Genomic DNA, 21,986 nt, shown 5'->3' with positions numbered 1-21,986 from the left:
ACAGAGGCGGTCCGCATCAAAACAACAATAACAACAACAACTACAAACAAGCCCAACCACTTAAATAACAGCCAGCCGGAAGTCCCATGGGAGAAGCTGATATGGTCACGTAGTGTTGTCTACGACCCCAACGTGCTTAGCAGGCATGAAGGGATAATGCTTTGGTAGAAAGGCTTTATTATGTCCACTCTCCCCCCCCCCTGCTAAACTCTCTCTCCTGCGATCGCTGCCTCTGGTTGATGTTATTGATATCCTGAGCTAATTATCCTTAATTACCCCCCGCCCCCACCCTGCTACCCTGTGGGGTGGGAGGGGTTTGATCTCCCTAACGAGTCAGCTAATGAGGGCGGATGAATCATTCCGGATGGAGAGGGGGCGGGGGGGGGGGGGAGGGGATGATGTTGATATGATAGGATCATGCGTTTATACAGACACAGATTGCCCGGTTACAGGTTTTTGAGTGAAGGTGGGTGTTTTAGATCAATGTAGAGGTCTCCCAGCGGATTGGAGGAAGGCGGTGGAGATCCAGTATGACCAGTATGGGTCAGTAACCCTCGCCGCGGTGGAAGACAACACACCCTTCACCCCCCCCCCCCCCCCCCCCGCCCCCCCACCCCCCCACCCCCACCACCCCAAGGAATAAGGAATCCAGACACTTCACACGTGTGGGATGTGGAGATGGAGGAGAGATGGGTGGCTGATGAAGGGAGAGAGAGAGAGTAATGCTGTTGGTGGAACATTTTTGTGGTATTGCATAAACAAAGCTATCTGCAGGCCCCTAGCCACAGAACAGAGGGGAGGTCAGAGTGGACGGCGGATTCACTCGTGTCCACTCCTGTCCCTCTCTCACCGAGAGTGTTGCCGAAGCGTGGGTGGCTTATCTTTCACTTGCCCTCCCCCCTTTTCACCCGCCTCTCTCTATCTCTCTCTATCTCCCCCCCACACACACGCACACCTGGTACTTCCTCCCTCTCTTCGTGTCAGAGGGAAGCTGATGTCGTTCGGTAGCTGGGCACGCAGTGGCTGGGCGTGGTGCAGGGTAATTATCTCCACTCCAAAGCCTCATCTGGCCTCCATCTGCTGGCCTCTGAGACACAGACGAGGTAGCCTACTCACTGCTGCTCTCTGGCAGACGGCTGTTAACACTAGCCTGCCCTGAAGCACAACAGGTCGTGACATGCTAATATGCTAACACTGTCTGGACTTTGGTTTAGCAGAATGAGGATCTTATTGCAAATGCAGGTACCTAAGTGAGGCCCAACAGACTAATTGGCTAACCGTTGGACCTAGTATGCTCCAATCCGCTAACACGGTGTGGCAGTCTGTCTCAGGTGAGAGCCCAGGCTTGCTAACATCACTCGGTCCTCCCGAATAGGACAGTATCTGTTAAAGAACAGCGAGACTCCTAGACTGACATGAGGCTAATTACTAGACAGATTGGTATTTGTTTGTTCCATTGCAGAGCGCCTGGGGGACAACGTCCATTTGTCTGTAGTACAGGTTGGACTAGTTTGTTTCTACCTGAGCATGTTGTAAAGCGATTTTGAACGTACATGTGGTACAGTAGGTTTACAGCTTGACAACTTGTAGTTTTCTGTAACAGAATGTGTACTTATTTATCTCCCAGAAAACAAAGACATCACTTCTGACAGGCAGGACAGCTTTATGACTATAGTCGTAGCCTAAAACGGGCTGAAATGGTTTATATCTATGGTATGGCACAGCTGAAGTTCAGCTGAAGTGTGTGTGTGTGTGTGTGTGTGTGTGTGTGTGTGTGTCTGTGTGTCTGTGTGTGTGTGTGTGTGTGTGTGTGTAGGCTTTAGTACAGTGGTTCTACTGCACAGTGTGTCTCCAAGGCCATAGCAAAGTAGTAGTTGGGCTGTAATGATGTGTTCGTATCTGTGGTCACAGTAGTCCTGCCACAACATTCTCTCTCATATCCTCTGATCTCAGTTCCTCCCCCGTGAAGCCCAAGCCTCAGTTCTGTTTTCACAATGGAACCTACTCTCCCTCGCCCACTCCAATGGCCAGGCTTCCTCTCTCTCTCTCTCTCTCTCTTTCTCTCTCCTTCATTTTGTGTGTGTGTGTCTGTGTCTGTGTTTGTGTGTGTGTGTGTGTATGTATACCTCCCAAAAACACACTTGGTCCTTTCTTATTGAAGAAGATTTGCAGAGAGGCTCTGTGGAATGTGTGATGTGATGCCAGTTCTCTTGTGGAATGTGGTGCTCCAGCATATTCTCCCCTCTCATCTAGAACCCTGTGTTCCACAGTCATGGTGATGCTGTGCCCTGTGCCCCCCCCCCTCCCCCCCTCCCCTCCATGTAGCTGACATGGCGGCTGCTCCCATCGTTCTGTCTGTGCGGGGCTCAGGAGTGTCAGGCCAGAGGAAGGAAGCCTCGCAGGAATATGATTACATCTCCCAGTAAACACAGCGGCAGGAGGAAATGGATCCACACAGCTATCCTCAAGGCATCTCACAGCCACCAGTGGAGCGGGGGGGGGGGCGGGGGGCGACATCCACTCTTAAGCACAAATGCACTCCGAGACACACACACACACACACACACATTCACTCACTCGCTAACTAAGAGATACACACCCACTTTCCTGCACACGCGCACGCACAGAGGGTCTGTTGTTGCCCTGTTTTTCTCCTGGGCTGTGTTAGCCTATCATGGCTCCCCTGTATTTAGTTGCCATGGCGAGTGGTGGAGCAGCGGTACCCCGGCTGTACCCCCGCTGCTCATAAAGTTTCACTCATCAATAGTTAATGTTGTGGACTTTAGACGGATCATTGGCTATGATTGAGGACTTAGGTGACGTGCGCGCGCGTGTGTGTGTGCGCCTGTTTTTTAAGGACAGGTTGAGTCTTTATTCAGATCCCGTGTTTACTCCTTTCCCCCCTGCTCGAGGCTTTAATGTTTAATGTTTAATGTTAAGTGAAGAGCCTGTTGTTGAATAGAGCACTGAGTTCAATCTGTGTTAATGTTTTCTCTGCCAGCCTTCTTAAAACATGGCTGATGTTCAAATGGAAGAGACAAGTGTGTTGTCTTTATGGTAGCACTTCTATGCTGGGCTATTGATGCAAATCCAGTATTTGGTTAGGGATCGTACATCTATACTGCAGAATATGCACCCGTGTGCGTGTGCGTGTGCGTGTGTGTGTGTGTGTGTTGCAGGCACACTGCAAACAGAAAGCCCAACATATGCACTCACTGCAGAGTACAAGCCTGCTCATAAATATCCAGAGCTCACTCTGTCTCTTGAAAATCGCACACACACACACACACCCCCACCCATCCACCCTATGACCAATAACAAACCACACACACTCACCCCCTACGGCCAATGACAAACTACACACAGCCTGTTGACTATTACGAATCCACATTCACCACATAACCACTGACGTTCGACACGCAGCCAATCAACCAATGTCAAGCGGTGTACACACCCTATCGACCATGTTGACGTATGAATGGCCGCGCGCCCGGAGGGGGAGTCGTCTTAGGTGGCGTTCGTAAACGCCCATGCTTATGCCGCAGTCAGGGGGGGGTTTGTTGCGTGTCGTTCGTCTTCCCCCCTCTCTGCCCGCCCCCGCACATCATGGCTGCCTCCTCTCGCCACTCTGTCCCAGCCCACCGCTGTTTCACCAGCTGCTGACTTTAATTCTGCCTTGTAAACAACACCCGGGAACGTTCTCTCTCTCTCACACACACACACACACACACACAGACACACCTACCATTGTTGGTTCTGCTCTCCCTATCAAAGTTCTTCTCTCCCTCTGCCCTCCCAGATCTCTCACCTCCCTGAGAAACAGTAGGCAGCCTCTTCATGCCTTGGAGCCTGGGTCATTCTGGAGACCAGGGAGAGGCTGAGGGGCAGGGCCTGGGTTGGGTTAGGACCGAGGTGGAGACCTGGAATGAGTGAGGAGAGCGGGGGGGGGGGTATACGGTCAAGGAGGCGGGGGGGGGGGAGAGGAAACTAGGAAAGGTCCAGTAACTTTGAAGAGTGTTGGGACACACCGTACAGTAGGGGCAGGCTGGAGTGGAATCCTGGCCGACGCGTGATTGATTGGTTGGAAAGTTGCACACAGAGAGCAGGAAATGACACAGGGGGCAAACAGGAAGTGTGAGCGAGCGCAGTGATGTTGTTCCAGTCTCTTTTCTTTCCCCTGTGTTCCATTCCATCACTCCCTGTGGCACCGTGCCAGGACAGCAGAGGAAGAAGGGAGGAAAGGGAGAGGAGAGGAGAGAAGAGAAGAGAAGGGGGTTGCCTGGGTTGGGTTGAACAGAAAGCTGCTGTGGTTCTGGACGTATGAGTAGACCCCTTACTGCTTCTCAGCCTCTGCCCCCCCCCCCCCCACACACACACACACACACACACACAGGGGGGCTTCGTGCTGTAAACATCACGTTCAACCATCCCTGGGTTCTCCGATCGGTGCAGGGGAGGAGATAAGGAGACAGGGCCACCAGAAAACCAGGGACAAGCTAAATGGCTCCGTTTCAATACAAGTCTCTGATGGCCTCCTCCCCTTCTTGTCCTGTTGTCCAACACCGCTGGTGATAAAACAACTGGAGAGGTTCTCCCACCGGGATGTTTGCACCCGTCATGGTCTACTAGATCAGTGGTGGCGGTGGGGAGAGGAGGAAGGAAGCTGGTTTTGCCAAGGGCTATTCGAGAAGAATAGTGTGTGTGTGTGTGTGAGAGAGACAGTGTGTCTGTGTGTGTGTGTGTGTGTGTGTGTGTGTGTGTATGTGTGAGTGTGTGAGAGAGAGAGCGTGTGCGTGTGTGTGTGTGTGTGTGTGTGTGTGTGTGTGTGTGTGTGTGTGTGTGTGTGTGTGTGTGTGTGTGTGTGTGTGTGTGTGTGTGTGTGTGTGTCCAAGTTCCTATGGATCTCATTGGCATTCATCGGCGGCGGCTGCAGGACCCTGGCCGTCAGAACTCACCGAGCCACAGCAGGCGATGAGAATCAATGCACAGGGCAATCAGCACCCAGCCTAATTCAATCACGGTCGCAACAGAACGCTGCCATTACCGCAACAGATGGAGTGGGTGTTTTGACTGTTGTTTTGTTTGCGTGTGATTTGTTTGCGTATTAGCTTCTCTGTCAGCCAGAGCGACCTGAGGCGAACCTGTTGAGAAATAAATAGAGAGGGAGAGAGAGAGAGAAATGGAGATGGAGTGTTTGGGGAAATTCAAGTTACTTCTGGCTAGCAGACTGCAATCAAAGAGCTCTATTCATGTGGTGAATGCCGTTAAAATTGGAGACGGCTCTTGACTGATTTGAGTCAAGTGAAAAAGGGGGCTTTTGAAAAAACCTTGTCACACACCATTTGAAGTCCTCTTTCTCTACAACCCCCATCTCCATCTCTTCTAATATCTTCTCTCTCTCTTCTCGCTTTCTCAGTCCCTCTCGGCTGTCTACCACCCCCTCCCCTCTCTGTCTCTCTCTCTCTCTCTCTCACACACACACACACACACACACCCTCGCTGCTTCCCATCCTCCCAGTTCTCCCGAGACAGCCTGTGTGTTATTTTAACCTATGGAGCGTCTTCTCTCCTCTGGGGTCGCGGTCGAAGGCCCAGAACTCACATTGACAGCTGTGGTTCAGCCTCTGTGATTGAAGACTGTCGATAGGGGTGAGCTCTTATCAGCTGCTAGATTGAAGAGGCGATGTTCCCAGAGCTTAGGAGGCCTTATCTGTCTATTTCCAATCAGGCTGGCGTGAACAGACAGCCCCTTGGAGGGGGCCATTGATTTGAAGTGTGTATGTATGGCTCCCTCTCATATGACTATGGCTGGTGGTGGTGGGGGGGGGGGGGCTGTCGTAGAGAGAGAGAGACGGCTACGTCAATACCTCTCCCTCTATCTTCCCCGCCATCGATGGGAGATCAATCCATACTCCAAGGGGTCCTCTCTGTTCCTCCCCACCCCCACCCCCCCCTCCCTCCCTCCCTCCCTCCCTCCCTCCCTCCTTTTGGACTACTTTGATTATCTATCTTAACATCAGGGATGTTGCGTGTCCTGCTCATTCATTCATTCATTCTCAACCCCTTGGGGCCTTTGTCATGCCACAGGTGTGTACGATGGATTGACCGATCACACTATTCTACTATGATGCTAAATGCTGCAAGGCCCGGCGATCAGGAAGTACAAGTGTGTGTCTGTGGTAGTAGCACAGAGGTGGCGAGGCTTCAGGGGCTCCATACACATTCCAGCCCCGGTATGCCTGGGTCATAGCCTAGCAACAGTTGCGTTTGAGCATAGCAACAGCGCAGCATAGTCCATCTAGAAATGCTGTAATTGGGCCCTCTGTCTTTCAATGCCTTAGGAGGTCTGGACGGTTGCGCACAAACACACACAGTTTCTCTCTCTTTCTCTCTCTGTGTCTCAAGACGGTCAGACACACTCACATGCACTGCTTTGTAATGGCTTACGGGGAAAACAAAATGGTTTGTTTTTTACTGCTGGTTTGAAGACTTTGTGTGTTCTGTGTCATTAATGTGCATTTACAGGTGAAAGGGACAGTGTGTGTGTGTTAGGGGTGTCACAGTATGAGATTTTGATGAAAATCTAAATAAAATCTTTAGTTTTAATGCACATATTTCTATTTTAACTGAGTTGAGGAGGTGCTCTCTGGTCACTGGACCATTTTGTCTTTTTTAAACACCTGTGAGAGCCATTTCCTACAATCTAGAGCCTAGAATCCTGAAAGGTAGCCATATATTCACTCACCGAGTACTTTATTAGGAACACCTGTACACCTTCTCATGGTGGAGGTGGTGTAATGGTGTGGGAATGTTTTCTATGCACACTTTGGGCCTGTTAATACGAATCAATCATCGCTTGAATACCACAGCCTATTTGAGTATTGTTTCTGACCATGTGCATCCCTTCATGATGCAATCATGTCATCAAGAATCAAAGGAATATTTCCAACATCTTGTGGAATCAAAGCCACAAAGTTTTGAGAGCAAAGGGAGGCCCTACCCAGTATTAGTATAGTGTTCCTAATAAAGTGTTCAGTGAGTGTACATCACCAAAGATACAGGGGATCCCCTAAGCCTACAGTATAGCCTATAACATAACTGTGCCTCTTTGAGCTGTCATTGTTAATCTTCAGACAGTCACAAATAGGCCTACCAGTCTGTCAAACCATAGCCGTGAAGTCTGTTAACTATTCAAAGTAGAGGATGGCATGGAAGAGAAAGTTACTCTTCTGTCGTAGAGCCTACTCAACAGCCTATATGCTATTTTGCTATTTTTTTACCAATCCCGTTGAAACCAAAAACCCAGACTCCTGTCTTGAAAAATTCGTCACTTTATTCTGGTATAGGTTGCGTTATGTGTCGCGCCTATTATCAAAATACCGCTAAAACATTTCCCCCGCTCCTCCGCCCTGTCGTGTGTTTACAAGCTGCCCATGATCCAGATAAGAGCTTCATTTGGACTGTAGAGAGAATGCGTTATGACTACAACAAACGGTGTGAGAGTTGATACAGATGTTTTAAAAACACGACTTGGTCCGGGTTAGAAGCTCTTGATATTTACCTCATCTCTCCGTTCTTGCTGAGCTGATCTGCTACTCTCTCTCTCTCTCTTTCCACAAGCTGCAGTTCGCTTTAGGGCAGACATTATGTTGTTATTATTGTGTACTATGCTATCATGCGATGATCAAACCGTTGTAAAATGTCACTTTCTCATACTGCAGCACCCGTTCGGATATTATTTCCGCGGGGTCACTGGAACACTTGAGCAACAAGTAGAGTAGCGCAGATGTCGTCTGATATTGCTAGATCATAGATCATAACGTGTCAATTAAAAATAGTTTATGAAATTGTCGGCTTCTCCTTGGCTCCTCGCTTGGGGCACTAGTTTCAGCAGTCACTTCGGTGAACCGATAACTTTACAGGACGTATAATTCTTTGGTTTACCAGAGAACCGCTGCACCGTGACCTCTCGGTCTGCACCCTTGCACCGTGACATATCTAATCTCGGACATCTCTGGCCCTCAATGCCTTAGGAGGTTTGCAGACACACACACAGTCTCACACTCAATGCCTCAAAAGGGTCAGAGACACTTGCATGCACGGCTTTGTTATGGCACACAGGGAAGACAAAATGGTTTGTTTACCGCTGATGTTAAGACCCAGTGTGTGTCCTGTGTCATTAATGTGCACTTAAAGGTGAAATGGGTGTGTTTATCATCCTGCTTATCATACACCAAGCAAGTGCCTATTCAGAGGTCTGTGTGTGTGTGTGTGTGTGTGTGTGTGTCTGCGGGGAAACGCCATTAGGATAAAGAATGAACCTGACTGCTGTTGCTATTGGCCCATTAGAGCTTCCACTTTGCACACTGCACTGTGTCCTTGGGTTGAGACACAGGGGGTAATGGTGTGAGCGTGTGCACACACACACACACACACACGCACACACACCTTCACGTGAATGTGTGTTTTGTGTGTCATCTTTTCACAAGTTCAGTAAAAGAAGTGTGGCAGGGAGGATATCATGGGGGGGGGGTAGATCAAGACAGAGTGACAGGGCAGAACCTCAAGCTGACAGTGGCATTGATGCTACTGGGCACAAATCATTGTGTACCAATCGCTTGGACACACACAATCTCTCTCTCTCACTCACTCTCTCTCACACACACACACACCTTGTTCTGTACACTCCGTATTTACCCATTCCGCTCATATTCCAGGCTTCAGGGCGATCATGGAGCGATCATGGGGGGGGGGGGGGGGAGGGAGGGAGGAGGGAGGAGGAGGAGGGAGAAGGGAGAAAGAGAGAGGCAGGGGCTGTCTGTGAATGAGGAGGATGAGGAGAACCACTGTGTGTGTGTGTGTGTGTGTGATTGAGAGGGAGCAGGCTGGAGGGAGGAAGAAGTGAGAGATGAAGATGAAACAGAGCGAGAGAGAAGAAATGAGAGAGAGTTGGGCAGACTGTCTGCTTTACCCCAGTGACTGAGCTGAGCGCGTGAGTGGTGGCATCTCTATGAAGTACTGCTGCTGAGAGAGAGAGAGAGAGAGAGACAGAGAGAGAGACAGAGAGAGAGACAGAGAGAGAGAGATCTATCTATCTATCCCGTGTTCTTCAGAGCTGGACTCCTGTGTGTGTGTGTTTCTCTCACCTCTGCTGCTGCCTCTGCCTGAACGAGAGGAGTGTGTGAGAGCGAGTCGACTGAGGACAAACACACACACACACACACACCACAGAGCCTGGGATTCTCAGAAAAGCAGCGCTACCAGCAGAACGACCTCCACTCCAACTCTCAGCAGCAGGGTTGAGAGGAGCCTGGTCTGTGTACGCCTGCGCTGATCTACAACCTCACCTAACCTGGACGTGTGAGACAGCGAGAGGAAGACTGCGTTACCTGGAGAGCAGCTACTGTCCTGGCCCTGCGTCTGAGCCCACCGTCAACAGGAGACAGAGGAGAGGAGAGGAGAGCAGGAAGAGGGGGGGGGGATTAAGGAGGAGAGAGAGCGGGGCTGCATGTCTCTCTGAGCGTATGTGTGTGCACCTCACAGCTAGATCTGTGCTGTGTGCCTCTCACATGTAGAAGGGCAGGAGAGAAAGTGTGTACGCCTGTGTGTGTGTGTGTGTGTGTGTGTGTGTGAGTGAGTGAGAGAGAGAGTGAGTGAGAGAGGGAGCGTGTTGAAGATGTGCAGCTGCTGTTGAGACAGACTGAGAGGGAGAGAGGCTGGTTGGGGAGCTGAGACAGGAGCACACAGGACTGATAGCAGAAGCCTAGCCGTGGAGGGCTGAAGTTGGGAGCCTGGAGCCAGCCAGAGAGCTTTGAGGGTCTGCCACTGCTTCTGGACCCCAGAACGAGGCACTGGGACTGGGGCACGATTTTGGCTCAGTGGACCCCCCCCTCCCCGAGACTGGAACCTTTTGGACTTGAAACCTAGGACTTAGTATCTGGGATCGTGGACGTTGGGATGAGGCTGAAGGAGGACTCTATGAGGGATGAGGTTGTCGGGGGTGCCAGGGCGACAGTGGGCTTCCCTCACCCTGTGGTACACCCTGTTACCTCCACCTCCACCCGCCTGTGAGCATGCAGGTGTTTCAGATCGTCCGGGAGCTGGTGTCTCCTTCCCGACGCAGAGCAGTGGCCAGATACGGAGGTCTGTCTGTGTGTGTGTGTGTGTGTGTGTGTGTTTGTGTTTGTTGGTCTGTGTGTGTGTGTGTGTGTGTCTGTTTAATTATGTGTCTGTCCTTGTGTGTGTGTGTGCATGAGCTGTTGTGTTGAGCTTTTCTCAGTAAAAATGAATAAGTCATTGACTTCTGACTGAACCCATATGTGCAGGCATCTGTGTGAGAGGGGGTGAGGGAGATCAAAGATTCCCTGGGCACTACTGTACCTGTGTTGCTATGGGAAGTGTTGTGTGTGTGTGTGTGTCTGCGCTACCACAGCAGGTGTCCAGTGAATGATAAATAATCAAGCAGGGTCCCCTGGGGTAATGGAACACTTGGTGACCCCAGACCTATCTGGTTCCGTCTGCTGATTGGACCAGGTCTGTTTGTGTCTGTACACATTAACCGTCTCCTCCCATCCCATCTCGTCACCTTGACTAATGTTCACAACAAAGCTTGCTTTTGTTTTCTGAACCAAGTTTATCGAAGCCTTTTTACACAGCCGAGGGCTAAAACCACAGATTACACACTTCTCACCACCTCACTGCCCTTTTAGAGAGAGAGAGAGAGTGTGTGTGTCTCTCTCTGTCTGTCTCTCTGTCTGTCTGTGTTCCCATATTGAACATGACGGTACAATGGCCTGTTCCCTGTGTAAGAGCATGTCATCAGCGCTGAAGGCAGAGGCACTCAGCCGGCGTTGTACAGAGTTGAGTTTCCCGATCGATCTCCTGATTCCTGCACAAAGAGAACATTGAGTTTAGGACCCTCCGCCCTCCACTCCGCTGCCATTTTAATCTCTGGCCATCGACCCTCAGGAAAAATTCTCTTTGGACATGGTCCTTTTAAGTTGGATCAATGCAAAGACACTTAGAGATGGCCCGAAACGGACACACATTCCAACAAGTGTACGTACACACACAGATTCACACACATGCACACGCATGCACAAATGGGGTGCTCGCACACACACACACACACACACAGTTACAAGATTGGTGATGACAGGTGCTGTGTGTAGTCGATGTGATGTGTGTGCACGTGTGTGCGCGTGTGTGCACGTGTGTATTGTAGGGTTGGTACCAGAGCCCTATAGAGCAGGGTTTTCTAACCAGTCTAATGCAGCCTGCTGCTCCACTGCCAAACCGCAGGGTTCTCACCCACACTGGTCAGCCCTGGCTTCTTACTACTCTCCGTCTATGGCTGGCTGTTATTCACGAGGTCTGTTTCTCCTCTTCCTTCCTCTCAACAGTCATATAATGAACAACTAGGGGAGAGGAGGCTCGCTCAATTATTCAAATGATGTGCCAGCAGCTTGAAAAAATTAGATTTGTTTTTGCTGTAGTACTTGAACGTGTGTGTCTGTGTGTGTGTGTGCGCACTATTTGGGTGTGTGTGCTATTTGTGCATTTGTGCGTGTGTCTGTGTGTGTGTGTGTGTGTGTGTGTGTGTGTGTGTGCACGGTATCTGTGTGTGTGTGGTTGTGCATGTTAACACATTGTCAGAGGAGGGAGAGATGTAGAGTTTGGCCTCCCTCGGTGAGGCAGCAGGATGCATGCTAACATCAGCCCACTGATATCAAAGCCATGTTAGCATCGAGGCTAATAGTTTGTCGTCTGAACAGCCAGAGTGAAGAGATTCATATCCTGGCCTCCGGAATATTCAAGAAGACTTGATGCCTTTTTGATCTCACAGTAAGACATGTTTTCCTGTGGAGAAGACTATGCTATATTTGTAACTTTCTTTCTGATCTTTTATTAGATCCAGTAAAATATGCCAGGACTTCAAAGTGTTCAGCACCCCCCCCCCCCCCCCCCCCACACACACATACACACATACACACACACAGGCCTATACTCACAGATATCTGCAAATAAACACTCAAACTCGCCGTGACAGTTTGTGTATGTGTACAGTTGTCGTGTAATCCTGTCACTGGGCCAGTTCTTTGTTGTGTTATGCTATGCTCTGCTATGATGTCATGACCTGTCGCGTCTTGCCTGGGTAATGACAGTGGTGCCAGAGGTGATGTCATGGGTCACAGGAATGACAGCCCTGCTCAGTAGTAGGGCCAATCATTGTACCAATGATCGATCAGGAGATATTATCTAGTGTGGTAAGTTGAATGTGCTAACATCATTCAGTTGTGTTTGAAGCAACAAAAAAACCTACAGAATTGAAGTGAAAGACAGGTTGGACACCCACACACCCACACACACTGCTTGTCAAACTGGTGGGAGGGAGGGAGGGAGGGAGGGGGGGGGAGGGAGGGAGAGGGGTGGGGCAGAGAGAGAGAAAACGTCAGGCTCCAACCAGACAGGAACAATGAGGCTGTGTGTGTGTCTGTCAAGGCTTTCATCCAGAGTGTCCCTTAATAGTTTGACAATCAGAACTGCTCTCCTGGGATTGTGGATGCCCTGTAGAAGTCATTAGGGAGTCTCTGACTGCTCTTAAAGTAGCTCTTTGGATGTCATTTATTTAGATTAGACCAGGTGATGATGGTGTGCTCTACACAATTGCTAATTGATTACTGAATATTGATTGATTGATATTTGGTGGGGAATATTGATCTGGTACGCTCTATATAGGCCTGTTATATACACTCACCGGCCACTTTATTTGGTACACCTTGCTAGTACCGGGTTGGACCCCCTTTTGCCTTGAGAACTGACTTAATTCTTTGTGGCATAGATTCAACAAGGTGCTGGGAACATTCTTCAGAGATTTTGGTCCATATTGACATGATAGCATCACGCAGTTGCTGCAGATTTGTCGGCTGCACATCCATGATGAGCATCTCCCGTTCCACCACATCCCAAAGGTGCTCTATTGGATTGAGATCTGGTGACTGTGGAGGCCATCGGAGTACAGTGAACTCATTGTCATGTTCAAGAAACCAGTTTAAGATGATGTGAGCTTTGTGACATGGCACGTTATCCTGCTGAAAGTAGCCATCAGAAGATGGGTACACTGTGGTCATAAAGGGATGGACACGGTCAATACTCAGGTAGGCTGTGGCGTTGAAACGATGCTCAATTGGTACTAAGGGGCCCAAAGTGTGCCAAGAAAATATCCCTCACACCATTGCACAACCACCACCAGCCTGAACCGTTGATACAAGGCAGGATGGATCCATGCTTTCATGTTGTTTACGCCAAATTCTGACCCTACCATCTGAATGTCGCAGCAGAAATCGAGACTCATCAGACCAGGCAACGTTTTTCCAATATTCTATTGTCCAATTGTGGTGAGCCTGTGTGAATTGGAGCCTCAGTTTCCTGTTCTTAGCTGACAGGAGTGGCACCCGGTGTGGTCTTCTGCTGCTGTAGCCCATCTGCTTCAAGGTTCGACGTGTTGTGCATTCAGAGATGGTCTTCTGCATACCTTGGTTGTAACGAGTGGTTATTTGAGTTACTGTTGCCTTTCATCATCTTGAACCAGTCAGGCAATTCTCCTCTGACCTCTGGCATCAACAAGGCATTTTTGCCCAGAGAACTACCGCTCACTGGATATTTTCTCTTTTTCGGACCATTCTCTGTAAACCCTAGAGATGGTTGTGCGTGAAAATCCCAGTAGATCAACCATGCCATGTTCAAAGTCACTTAAATCACCTTTCTTCCTCATTCTGATGCTCGGTTTGAACTTCAGCAGGTCGTCTTGACCCTGTCTACATGCCTAAATGCATTGAGTTGCTGCCATGTGATTGGTTGATTAGATATTTGCGTTAACAAGCCGTTGAACAGGTGTACCTAATAAAGTGGCCAGTGAGTGTATAACTATGGGCCTGATGGTTGGATTTGGCCCTCAAAGAAGCCTACACATTTATTTTCAGTCAAGCACAAAAATAAATATGGCAAAAGTTGTGCGTGTGTCCATTTCTACAGTTTCACACCTTCATTGGGATACACACACACACACACACACACACACACAACTCACACACACCTACTGTAACAGAACAGACACTGCTCAGTCAGAGTTACAAGAGTGCAGAGCAGAATGAAACAGTTATCAGTTGTTTTATTCTCACTAATGTTCCTTACGGGGGTGTTTGAAACCCTCGGCTGTGTTTTAGTCTTGCTTTCTGGTGCCAGAGATTGCCCACACACACAGTTGCCAAACTGCTTGGCAGAACTTTCATACGGTTCTGAAGACTGGAAGGGGACAGAGGGACAACTTAACGACAGCAACACCCCGAGAAGCCGGACCCCAGCAGCTATCGTTAACACACAGAGAGAGAGAGAGAGAGAGAGATGGGGGGAGAGAGAGAGACAGGGATTTAGAGGGAGAGAGAGACAGGGATTCAGAGGGAGAGAGAGACAGGGATTCAGAGGGAGAGAGAGACAGGGATTTAGAGAGAGAGCGAGACAGGGATTTAGAGGGAGAGAGACACAGGGATTTAGAGAGAGAGAGAGACAGGGATTTAGAGAGAGAGTGAGACAGGGATTTAGAGGGAGAGTGAGACAGGGATTTAGAGGGAGAGAGAGACAGGGATTTAGAGAGAGAGCGAGACAGGGATTTAGAGAGAGAGCGAGACAGGGATTTAGAGGGAGAGAGACACAGGGATTTAGAGAGAGAGAGAGACAGGGATTTAGAGGGAGAGAGACAGGGATTTAGAGGGAGAGAGAGACAGGGATTTAGAGGGAGAGAGAGACAGGGATTTAGAGGGAGAGAGAGACAGGGATTTAGAGGGAGAGAGACAGGGATTTAGAGGGAGAGATCTCAGTTTTACAAAACTTTCATCTCAAAGTCGTTTATTCTGCTCTTTAAAATGATTCACTGAACTATGCCGAGTGGCAGTCAAGGCCGTGTGTGTGTGTGTGTGTTCGGAGTTTTGTGTGTTCGGGGAGTGTGTGTATGTGTTCGGGTGTGTGTGTGTGTGTGTGTGTGTGTTCAGAGTGTGTATTATGTGTGTCCCTGCTCAACCTTTGAGAGTGTTCTCAGGGAGGAAGAGAGCACCTCAAAGCCTGGCTGCCCTGCAGGATGACCCCACTGCTTCTCCAATGATAACAGCAGTTCACTCACATCAGCCTCCCCCTCCCAGGGTACATACAGCATTTCCTGGAGCGATGGAGGGAACAGATAGAGAGAGAGAGATGTGAGCAGTATCTCTCTTCCTTATTCTTGTTTACTACTTCTTCTTCCCTCCCAATCGCTTTCCTCAAATATGCCTTAGGAGTATACTTGTTCCGGGTATTAGCGTTACCGCGGCAGTTTAATCAAAGTTTAATGAAAACAGTTTATCATTATTATATTTATTATGCTGTGGCTCTCTCTCTACCCTTCTCAGTCCCTTACTGCTCTACTGTTCTTCTCCTCTTTCTCCCACCCCCTGTCTCTCTCTCTCTCTCTCTCTCTCTCTGTCTCTGTGTCTGATGTATTGAATAGGCTCTGTTGTTGTTTATGTTTGGGTGTGGAATGTTGTGAGTGGGACAGAGCAGGGACTTGCTTCTGAAGTCATTCTCTCTCTCTCTCTCCTTCTCTCTCTCTCCTTCTCTCTCTCCTTCTCTCTCTCTCTCTCTCTCTAAGTAAACAAACAGCTTCATTGTGACAGAGGCCCTCCAAGTCAACCGCTCTGATCTCACTTCTGCTCGGCGAGAGTGCGTCAACTCTGATCAAGAATTTCTCGCTGACTTTCTGAGTGACTCGCTTCTGAAGTCATTCTCTCCCTCTCTCCCTCTCTCTCTCTCTCTCCCCCTCTCTCTCTCTTTCTCTCTCCCTCCTCTGGTCTCTCATTGGTACGTGGATGGTTGCCGTGGCGAGTAGTTGCCGTGGTGTGGCAGGGCCGGTGGTGTAGGAATGGGTAGAGCCGTGTGTGTGTATGTGTGTGTATATGTGTGTGTGTGTGTTTAGACTAGGCCGACACTAATGCGGACTAAAGCTCTGACTCGACTGGAGGATTCCATCGAGAGCGTGAAGAGAGGTAAGAAATGATGTCACGGACGTCTGCTACAGTAGCTTGAGGCAACAGCCGTTATTGGCTGTGTTCGGTGTCTGGGCTGGCACCCTACTGTTCCAAATCATTCGGGGGGGGGGGGGGGGTGTTTTTTCTTCCAAAAAACGATTTCCATTTGAATTCAGAGAACACCTTCACACAACTAGATTCAAGGTGTTTTTATACTGTATTTTATACTTGGTTTTGAGGGTGTTGGGTGTACGGTGAAGCGGTGATGGGTTGTCAGGTGAGATTCAGCGAACCCTGGCTGAGACACAGATGAGGTTACGGTGTAACTCCCTGTCCACTTGTATGTGGTAGAAAACTGCAGCGAGGATAGATGCCGTTGGTATTTTGGCTCGGTGTTGTGGTCAGTGTGGCAGGGTCACAGTTCAGTAGATACAGGTCTAAACATGACCGAATGCGTGTGAACGTTTTTCAAATTCAGTGTGGGTGGCTAAAAATTGCTTTGGAGACAAGAAATACTGTACTAATAGAATGCCCATGCCATGCTCTCTAACGTGTGGTTGAGTTTTAGTGGTTTTGTCGACAAAAGCGTGTGTGTGTGTGTGTGTGTGTGTGTGTGTGTGTGTGTGTGTGTGTGTGTGTGTGTGTGTGTGTGTGTGTGTGTGTGTGTGTGTGTGTGTGTGTGTGTGTGTGTGTGTGTGTGTGTGTGTGTGTGTGTGTCTCTGAAGCGATGTGTTTGTATAGCATAGTCCATCAGAGTTGGCCTTGGGGCCTGTTCATTGGTTGAGCACAGGCTGCTGGAGGGAGAGGAAGTAAACCGTATGAACAAAGTGAATGTTGAGCTGGGAACAAAGGACAGGAAATGAGTTTCTTCCCCAATCAAGCCTTCAATTATTACCATTCAGCTTCCCTTCTGCAGATAGGAACTACGATGAGAGAGAGAGAGAGAGAGACACACAGAGAGAGAGAGAGGAGTCCTTATTATAAAGAACAAAAGCAAGGTCTCATTCCAAGGCCAAGAAAGGAGAGCTATTATTAAGACTATTGTCATGTGGCCCACTGTCATTCAGCCTGGTTGAGGAATACAGACCTAGAGAGAGACTCTGTTCTAGCAGGTAGTTAACACAGGAAGATTCACAGTGTTGTTATGTTATTATTTATCTTATTACTATTATTATGATGACAGTGTTATTCAGATAAGAGGGTCATGGCTGTTCTTATGACATGGAGGCTCCAAGCATTGTCCTTGAAGGAGAGGGATTTGTCATCATTTCTCAAATCACTGTTATTAATGCCTTCCAGTGTGTGAAATGACAGCATTGCATTGTAGCACAATGTAATGACCTCTCTCTGTGTGATATGGATGGATGGATGGATGAATAGAAGGAGAGAGAGGGAGGCGGTAAAGGACAGGAGGGAAGGGGAAAGCAGGGGGAACAGGGTAATATCCACTCGGGCGAACGGGAGACGAGCGGGGACGGCTTTTTTCATCTCAGCAGGAGAGGGAAATTACCTGCAGCCTACGCAGCCCTCACCATGGGGGGGGGCGAGAGAGAGGAGAGAGAGGAAGAGGTGGAAAAGGGCAGGAGGGGGTGGTAGAAGGGCAGCGAGGTTGGGGGGGAGGGGGGGGGCGGGAGGGGGGGGGGGGGGGGGGCGTCTCATCAGGAGAAAAGTGGAGAAAAAGATGTTGACAGGGACGAAGAGTGAGAGTGATGGCCTTCCTATCCCGCCTGTGGTGTAGGTGTTCGTGCGTGCGTGCACCACAGGTCCTATGTCAGCCCTGAAGTCTCAAGGCCAGAACCTAGGAGGCCCAGACAGGGCAACACTATAACACCCAGGGTCCCTGAAGAGCACCCCCAGACCCCCTACCCCCCCCCCCCCCCCCTCCCCCCCTCCAGAACACACACAGTCACGGATGCCAGAGCGATTCCCAGAGCATGAAAGAGTCTAATTGCATTTAGCTTATGCCCGGCCCTCTGGAATACTAATATGGCCGCCGGGGTCATCAGAGCTAAGGCTGGGGTTTTAGCATGGAAAAGACTGAATCCCATTTACCCAGAATTCCATTCCGCTGCACCATGGGAACTGCAGCCTCCCGGTTGGAATTCTAAAGGAGGAAAAAAAATAAACTGATTTTGTTTATTTGTTTGAACTCCAGACAGTGTACAATGTCGTCCCCCATCCCACAGCCTCCCCCGCCCCCCCCCCCCCCCTCCCCCCCTCTGTGTGCCATTGGCAGTTCATGGTGACATGCCTTTCACTGTGACACGCATTTCCACCATCCTGTCATAAACATTCCGGACTGCCGAAGAAGAGCACATTTGTTCGAACGTATTGGAATTCCGGTCAGCCGCACCACTCTTCTCCCCCCCCCCTCCCCCCTCCCCTTCCCCCAGTGGAACCAAGGAGACCGGGGGAGGAAGCGAGGAGGAATTGGAGTGGACTACTTCCTGTCGAATACAGAACTATTGAAAATGTGAAAGAAAAAGCGGAATTATTAATACTGTGAAACCGCCGCCCTTCCCTCTGGGACCTCAGTTCTTCCTGAGTGGAGGCGAAGCCGCAGCGTGGTGGAGAAGGTTTGAAACGCTGCGACCCGATTGGCTGTTACAGCTTTGCCATCCGTGTGAATGGAGAGACTTAGTCCTCCTTCCGCCCAGTCAGTGCTCTGTACGACAGCTTCATTCACTAAAGCTGTGACAGGCTGGGCTGCAGGACAGGCTGTATGCGTTGATGAGGCCTTTCATTGTAAAGCACTCCCAGTGACATGGTCATCAGATCACACTGTGTTGGTCCAGCTGATCAAACAGTTTGGATCAATAAGATTAATCCACTGGTTTAATCTCAGCAAACATACAGCTGGAACTCACCTACAGTACAGGGTGATAAATCACTTTTGCTCAATTCCTCCTGTCAAAAAAGTCCTTGTTTGTTTTTAGTTTTTTTTGTGTAACTCGATCAGAGCTGTTGGTTTACCCTAATTCTCAGCATGGATCTAGCATGAGTGACGCGCGCCCGCGCGCACACACAGACACACACAGACTGACACACACACACAGACACACACACACACTTGCACATCCTCCCTCACCCTGCCTGTCTGACAGACGTGCATTCAGCCAGCGGCTCAGAGCAGGTACATCAAAGCCGATGAAATGCCGGTGTTTGGGTCCTCGCCTGGAAACATGCATCATCTCTCTCTCTCTCTCTTTTTATCTCTCTCTCTCATACACACACACACACACACACACACTCTCACACACACACGTACTTACACGCACACTTACAGACACACACACACACACACTCTCACACACACACACTTACACGCACACTCACAAACACGCACACAATCCTCTTTTCCATCAGGACCTGACAGCTTCAGAATGTAACAAACTGAATATTCACCTCAGGGGGGAGGCTTTAGTACTAAGCTTTTTTCCATGGAATACCTTGCATATCTCTCCTGTTTTCTGAAGGCTCAAACCACAGGAGCTACCTGTTGGTGAAGTACAGGAGCAGAAGCAGTGTCTTTTTTGCTTCAGTACATTGTTAAGCCTTATACTGTTGATTTGGTTTGTCACCGTTACTACTGCGCGTGATTCTAACCGTGATCCAAATCAAACACCGTTGGGACCTCACTTACAGTAAAGTCTGCCAGCTTTGTTATCATGAAACCTGTGTTTCCAATTTCCTATTGGTCGCTGATTCAGGAAGCGTGTGTCTGTGTGTGTGTGTGTGTGTCTGTGTGTGTGTGTCTGTGTGTGTGTGTCTGGGTGTGTGTGTGTGGAGTGACGGTGTTATTGGGGCAGGGAAGCTCCAGCGGCTTGGTGAAATAGTGTCAATGTGGTGAGGACTTGGTGGAGTGGCTTAGCTGTGAGGTGTGTGTGGCTGTACACTCCACCATCTCTGCATCCTGATCTAGCGTGACAGTTCTTTGTTTATCCCCTGTCGGGCACAATGGCAGATGCAGACACACACACACACACACACTCCAACACACACACTCCAACACACACACACTCCAACACACACACACCAACACACACTGCGTAGGCTCTGCAGACACAGGGTGCCTTTCTCCTTCTGTCATTCTGTCACACAGTGATGTCTCTCTTTGACAATGGCCTCCATTTTGAGCTCAAAGTGGCTTCACTCAGACACACACACACGCTTTCAGACACACACACACTCACTGCTCTCAAACTGCCTCTCCACTCTGTGTGACACATACCAGCGAGTGAGGTGATACATTCCTGCTGGTTTCTGGTTTCACCATTGTGTGTGTGTGTGTGTGTGTGTGTGTGTGTCTCCTTGACCTTGGCCCAGTGTGGAAGGAGTACACCGGGATAGAATGTAGTAACACAGTAACCACAAGTGATGAACAATCTGTGTGACCTTGCATGGAGTCTATAATGTAGCAACAACTTACGCATAATAAACACAGTTGAAATCGATACAGTAAGACTAATCTCTCCTCCTTTCTCCCTCTTCTTTTCATCCCTGTTTCTCCCCCCCCCCCCCCCCCCAACCCTCCTTTTGTTTTCTCTTCTCCCAGCGTCTGATACAGAGCAGGATGCTGCATTGAAGCTTGAGCAGGAGCGGGCCGAGATTGTCGCCAAATATGACAAGGTAAGACTCCCCCCCCCCCTACCCGTGATGTAAACAGCCAATGGAAGAGCTCTCCCTCCGTGCCAGAGGAACGCTGCACATGACGCCCATAGCGAGATTTCCCACAGAGTTTGTTTGTGCTGTTTGTTTGTTTTTCTGAGGTGGAGTTTGTTTACTGTATCTGCTGTGTCTCTGACAAACGTCTGTCTGTCTGTCTGTGTGTCTGTATATCTGTGTGTCTGTGTGTCTGTGTGTCTGCTCACGCCCTCCCTTCCAACTGACTGTGTCACCTCTCTCCTGCCTGTCTCTACGGCCTGCCATCGTGCCTGGTGTGTAAATTAGCCTTTTTAATTTAGTCCAGCAGGCAGAGTAATCAAGCCTTCTGATTAAGAGAGGAGCGACCGATGGATGGAGAGGGGGAGGAGAGGAGAGGAGAGGAGAGGAGAGGGAGAGAGGGAGGGGGAGGCGGGCACTCTGACACTGAGTTTAATTATGTTCTGATGTTTGAGTTAGTCCTAACCCCATCACAAGCGGAGTCTATTCTCTGTGTTTAGCGAGGTGAAACGGGTCCAATCAGAACCAAATCAGTGTCATCATCGCTGTCAGGAAACCCCCCTTTAATGAAGTCTGTTGTCACGACGCGGGACAAAGACGGAGTCCCTATTCACATCACAGACCTGGCATTCAACCTGTTGATGTCCGTGGGGTGGGGTTTCATTCAACCTGTTGATGTCCGTGGGGTGGGGTTTCATTCAACCTGTTGATGTCCGTGGGGTGGGGTTTCATTCAAGGACGTTATAATACGGTATCCCTCACGTTTCCTTCGACTACTGGACTTGGGGAAATCACACACACACACACACACACACACACACACACACACACACTCATTCAAACTGTGACGGAGTGTGTCATAGATGTAAAACCGAACATATACAGTAGAAAGCTTGACCAAGTGGAACACCACACACACTCACGCTTGAATTTGACTCTGACATTGATTTAACTGCTGAGAGAAATGGCTCTCAGGAGTGTGTGCGTGTGTGTGTGTGTGCGCGTGCAGCTACCAGGTGACATGGGCTTTAGACACAGTCTTACACTGTGTGAGTCTCTGTTGACGTGTCTTCCAGGCGCTGCGTGTGTGTGTGTGTGTCAGTGTGCTGGGCCTCCGGAGGAGGAGGAACAGCCTCCTTATTCATCCCAGATGTGTGTGTGTGTGTGTTGTGATTTATTTCTATTTATTTGACGGTGCTTCTGCTGAGGGAGCTGTGTTGGGTTTGGAATAAACCTCCAGTGAAGAAGGAGGGGAGAGAAGACATGTAT

The 21,986-nt window shown here is 49.5% G+C and overlaps 1 protein-coding gene across 3 annotated transcripts in view; it reads left to right on the top strand.

The window, feature by feature from the left end:
* usp6nl (USP6 N-terminal like) overlaps nucleotides 1-21,986 on the top strand; it is a 42,796-nt gene that overhangs the window by 6,118 nt on the left and 14,692 nt on the right. Inside the window, exons 1-2 of one of the 3 annotated variants that reach the window (XM_083692059.1) lie at nucleotides 10,032-10,143; nucleotides 20,611-20,684. In XM_083692059.1, coding sequence (XP_083548185.1) covers nucleotides 10,074-10,143; nucleotides 20,611-20,684 — 144 coding nt within the window. In that variant the 5' untranslated portion in view covers nucleotides 10,032-10,073. Of the gene's footprint in view, nucleotides 1-10,031; nucleotides 10,144-15,961; nucleotides 16,074-20,610; nucleotides 20,685-21,986 lie in introns of those variants that run through there. The other 2 variants (XM_083692060.1, XM_083692061.1) reach the window with 2 other exon arrangements.

The sequence above is a fragment of the Argentina silus genome (genome assembly GCF_951799395.1).
Source record: "Argentina silus genome assembly, chromosome: 20".
Taxonomy (NCBI): Eukaryota; Metazoa; Chordata; class Actinopteri; order Argentiniformes; family Argentinidae; genus Argentina; species Argentina silus.
Note: the sequence above shows the minus strand (reverse complement) of the source record. Positions and strands in the feature narration are given on the sequence as shown.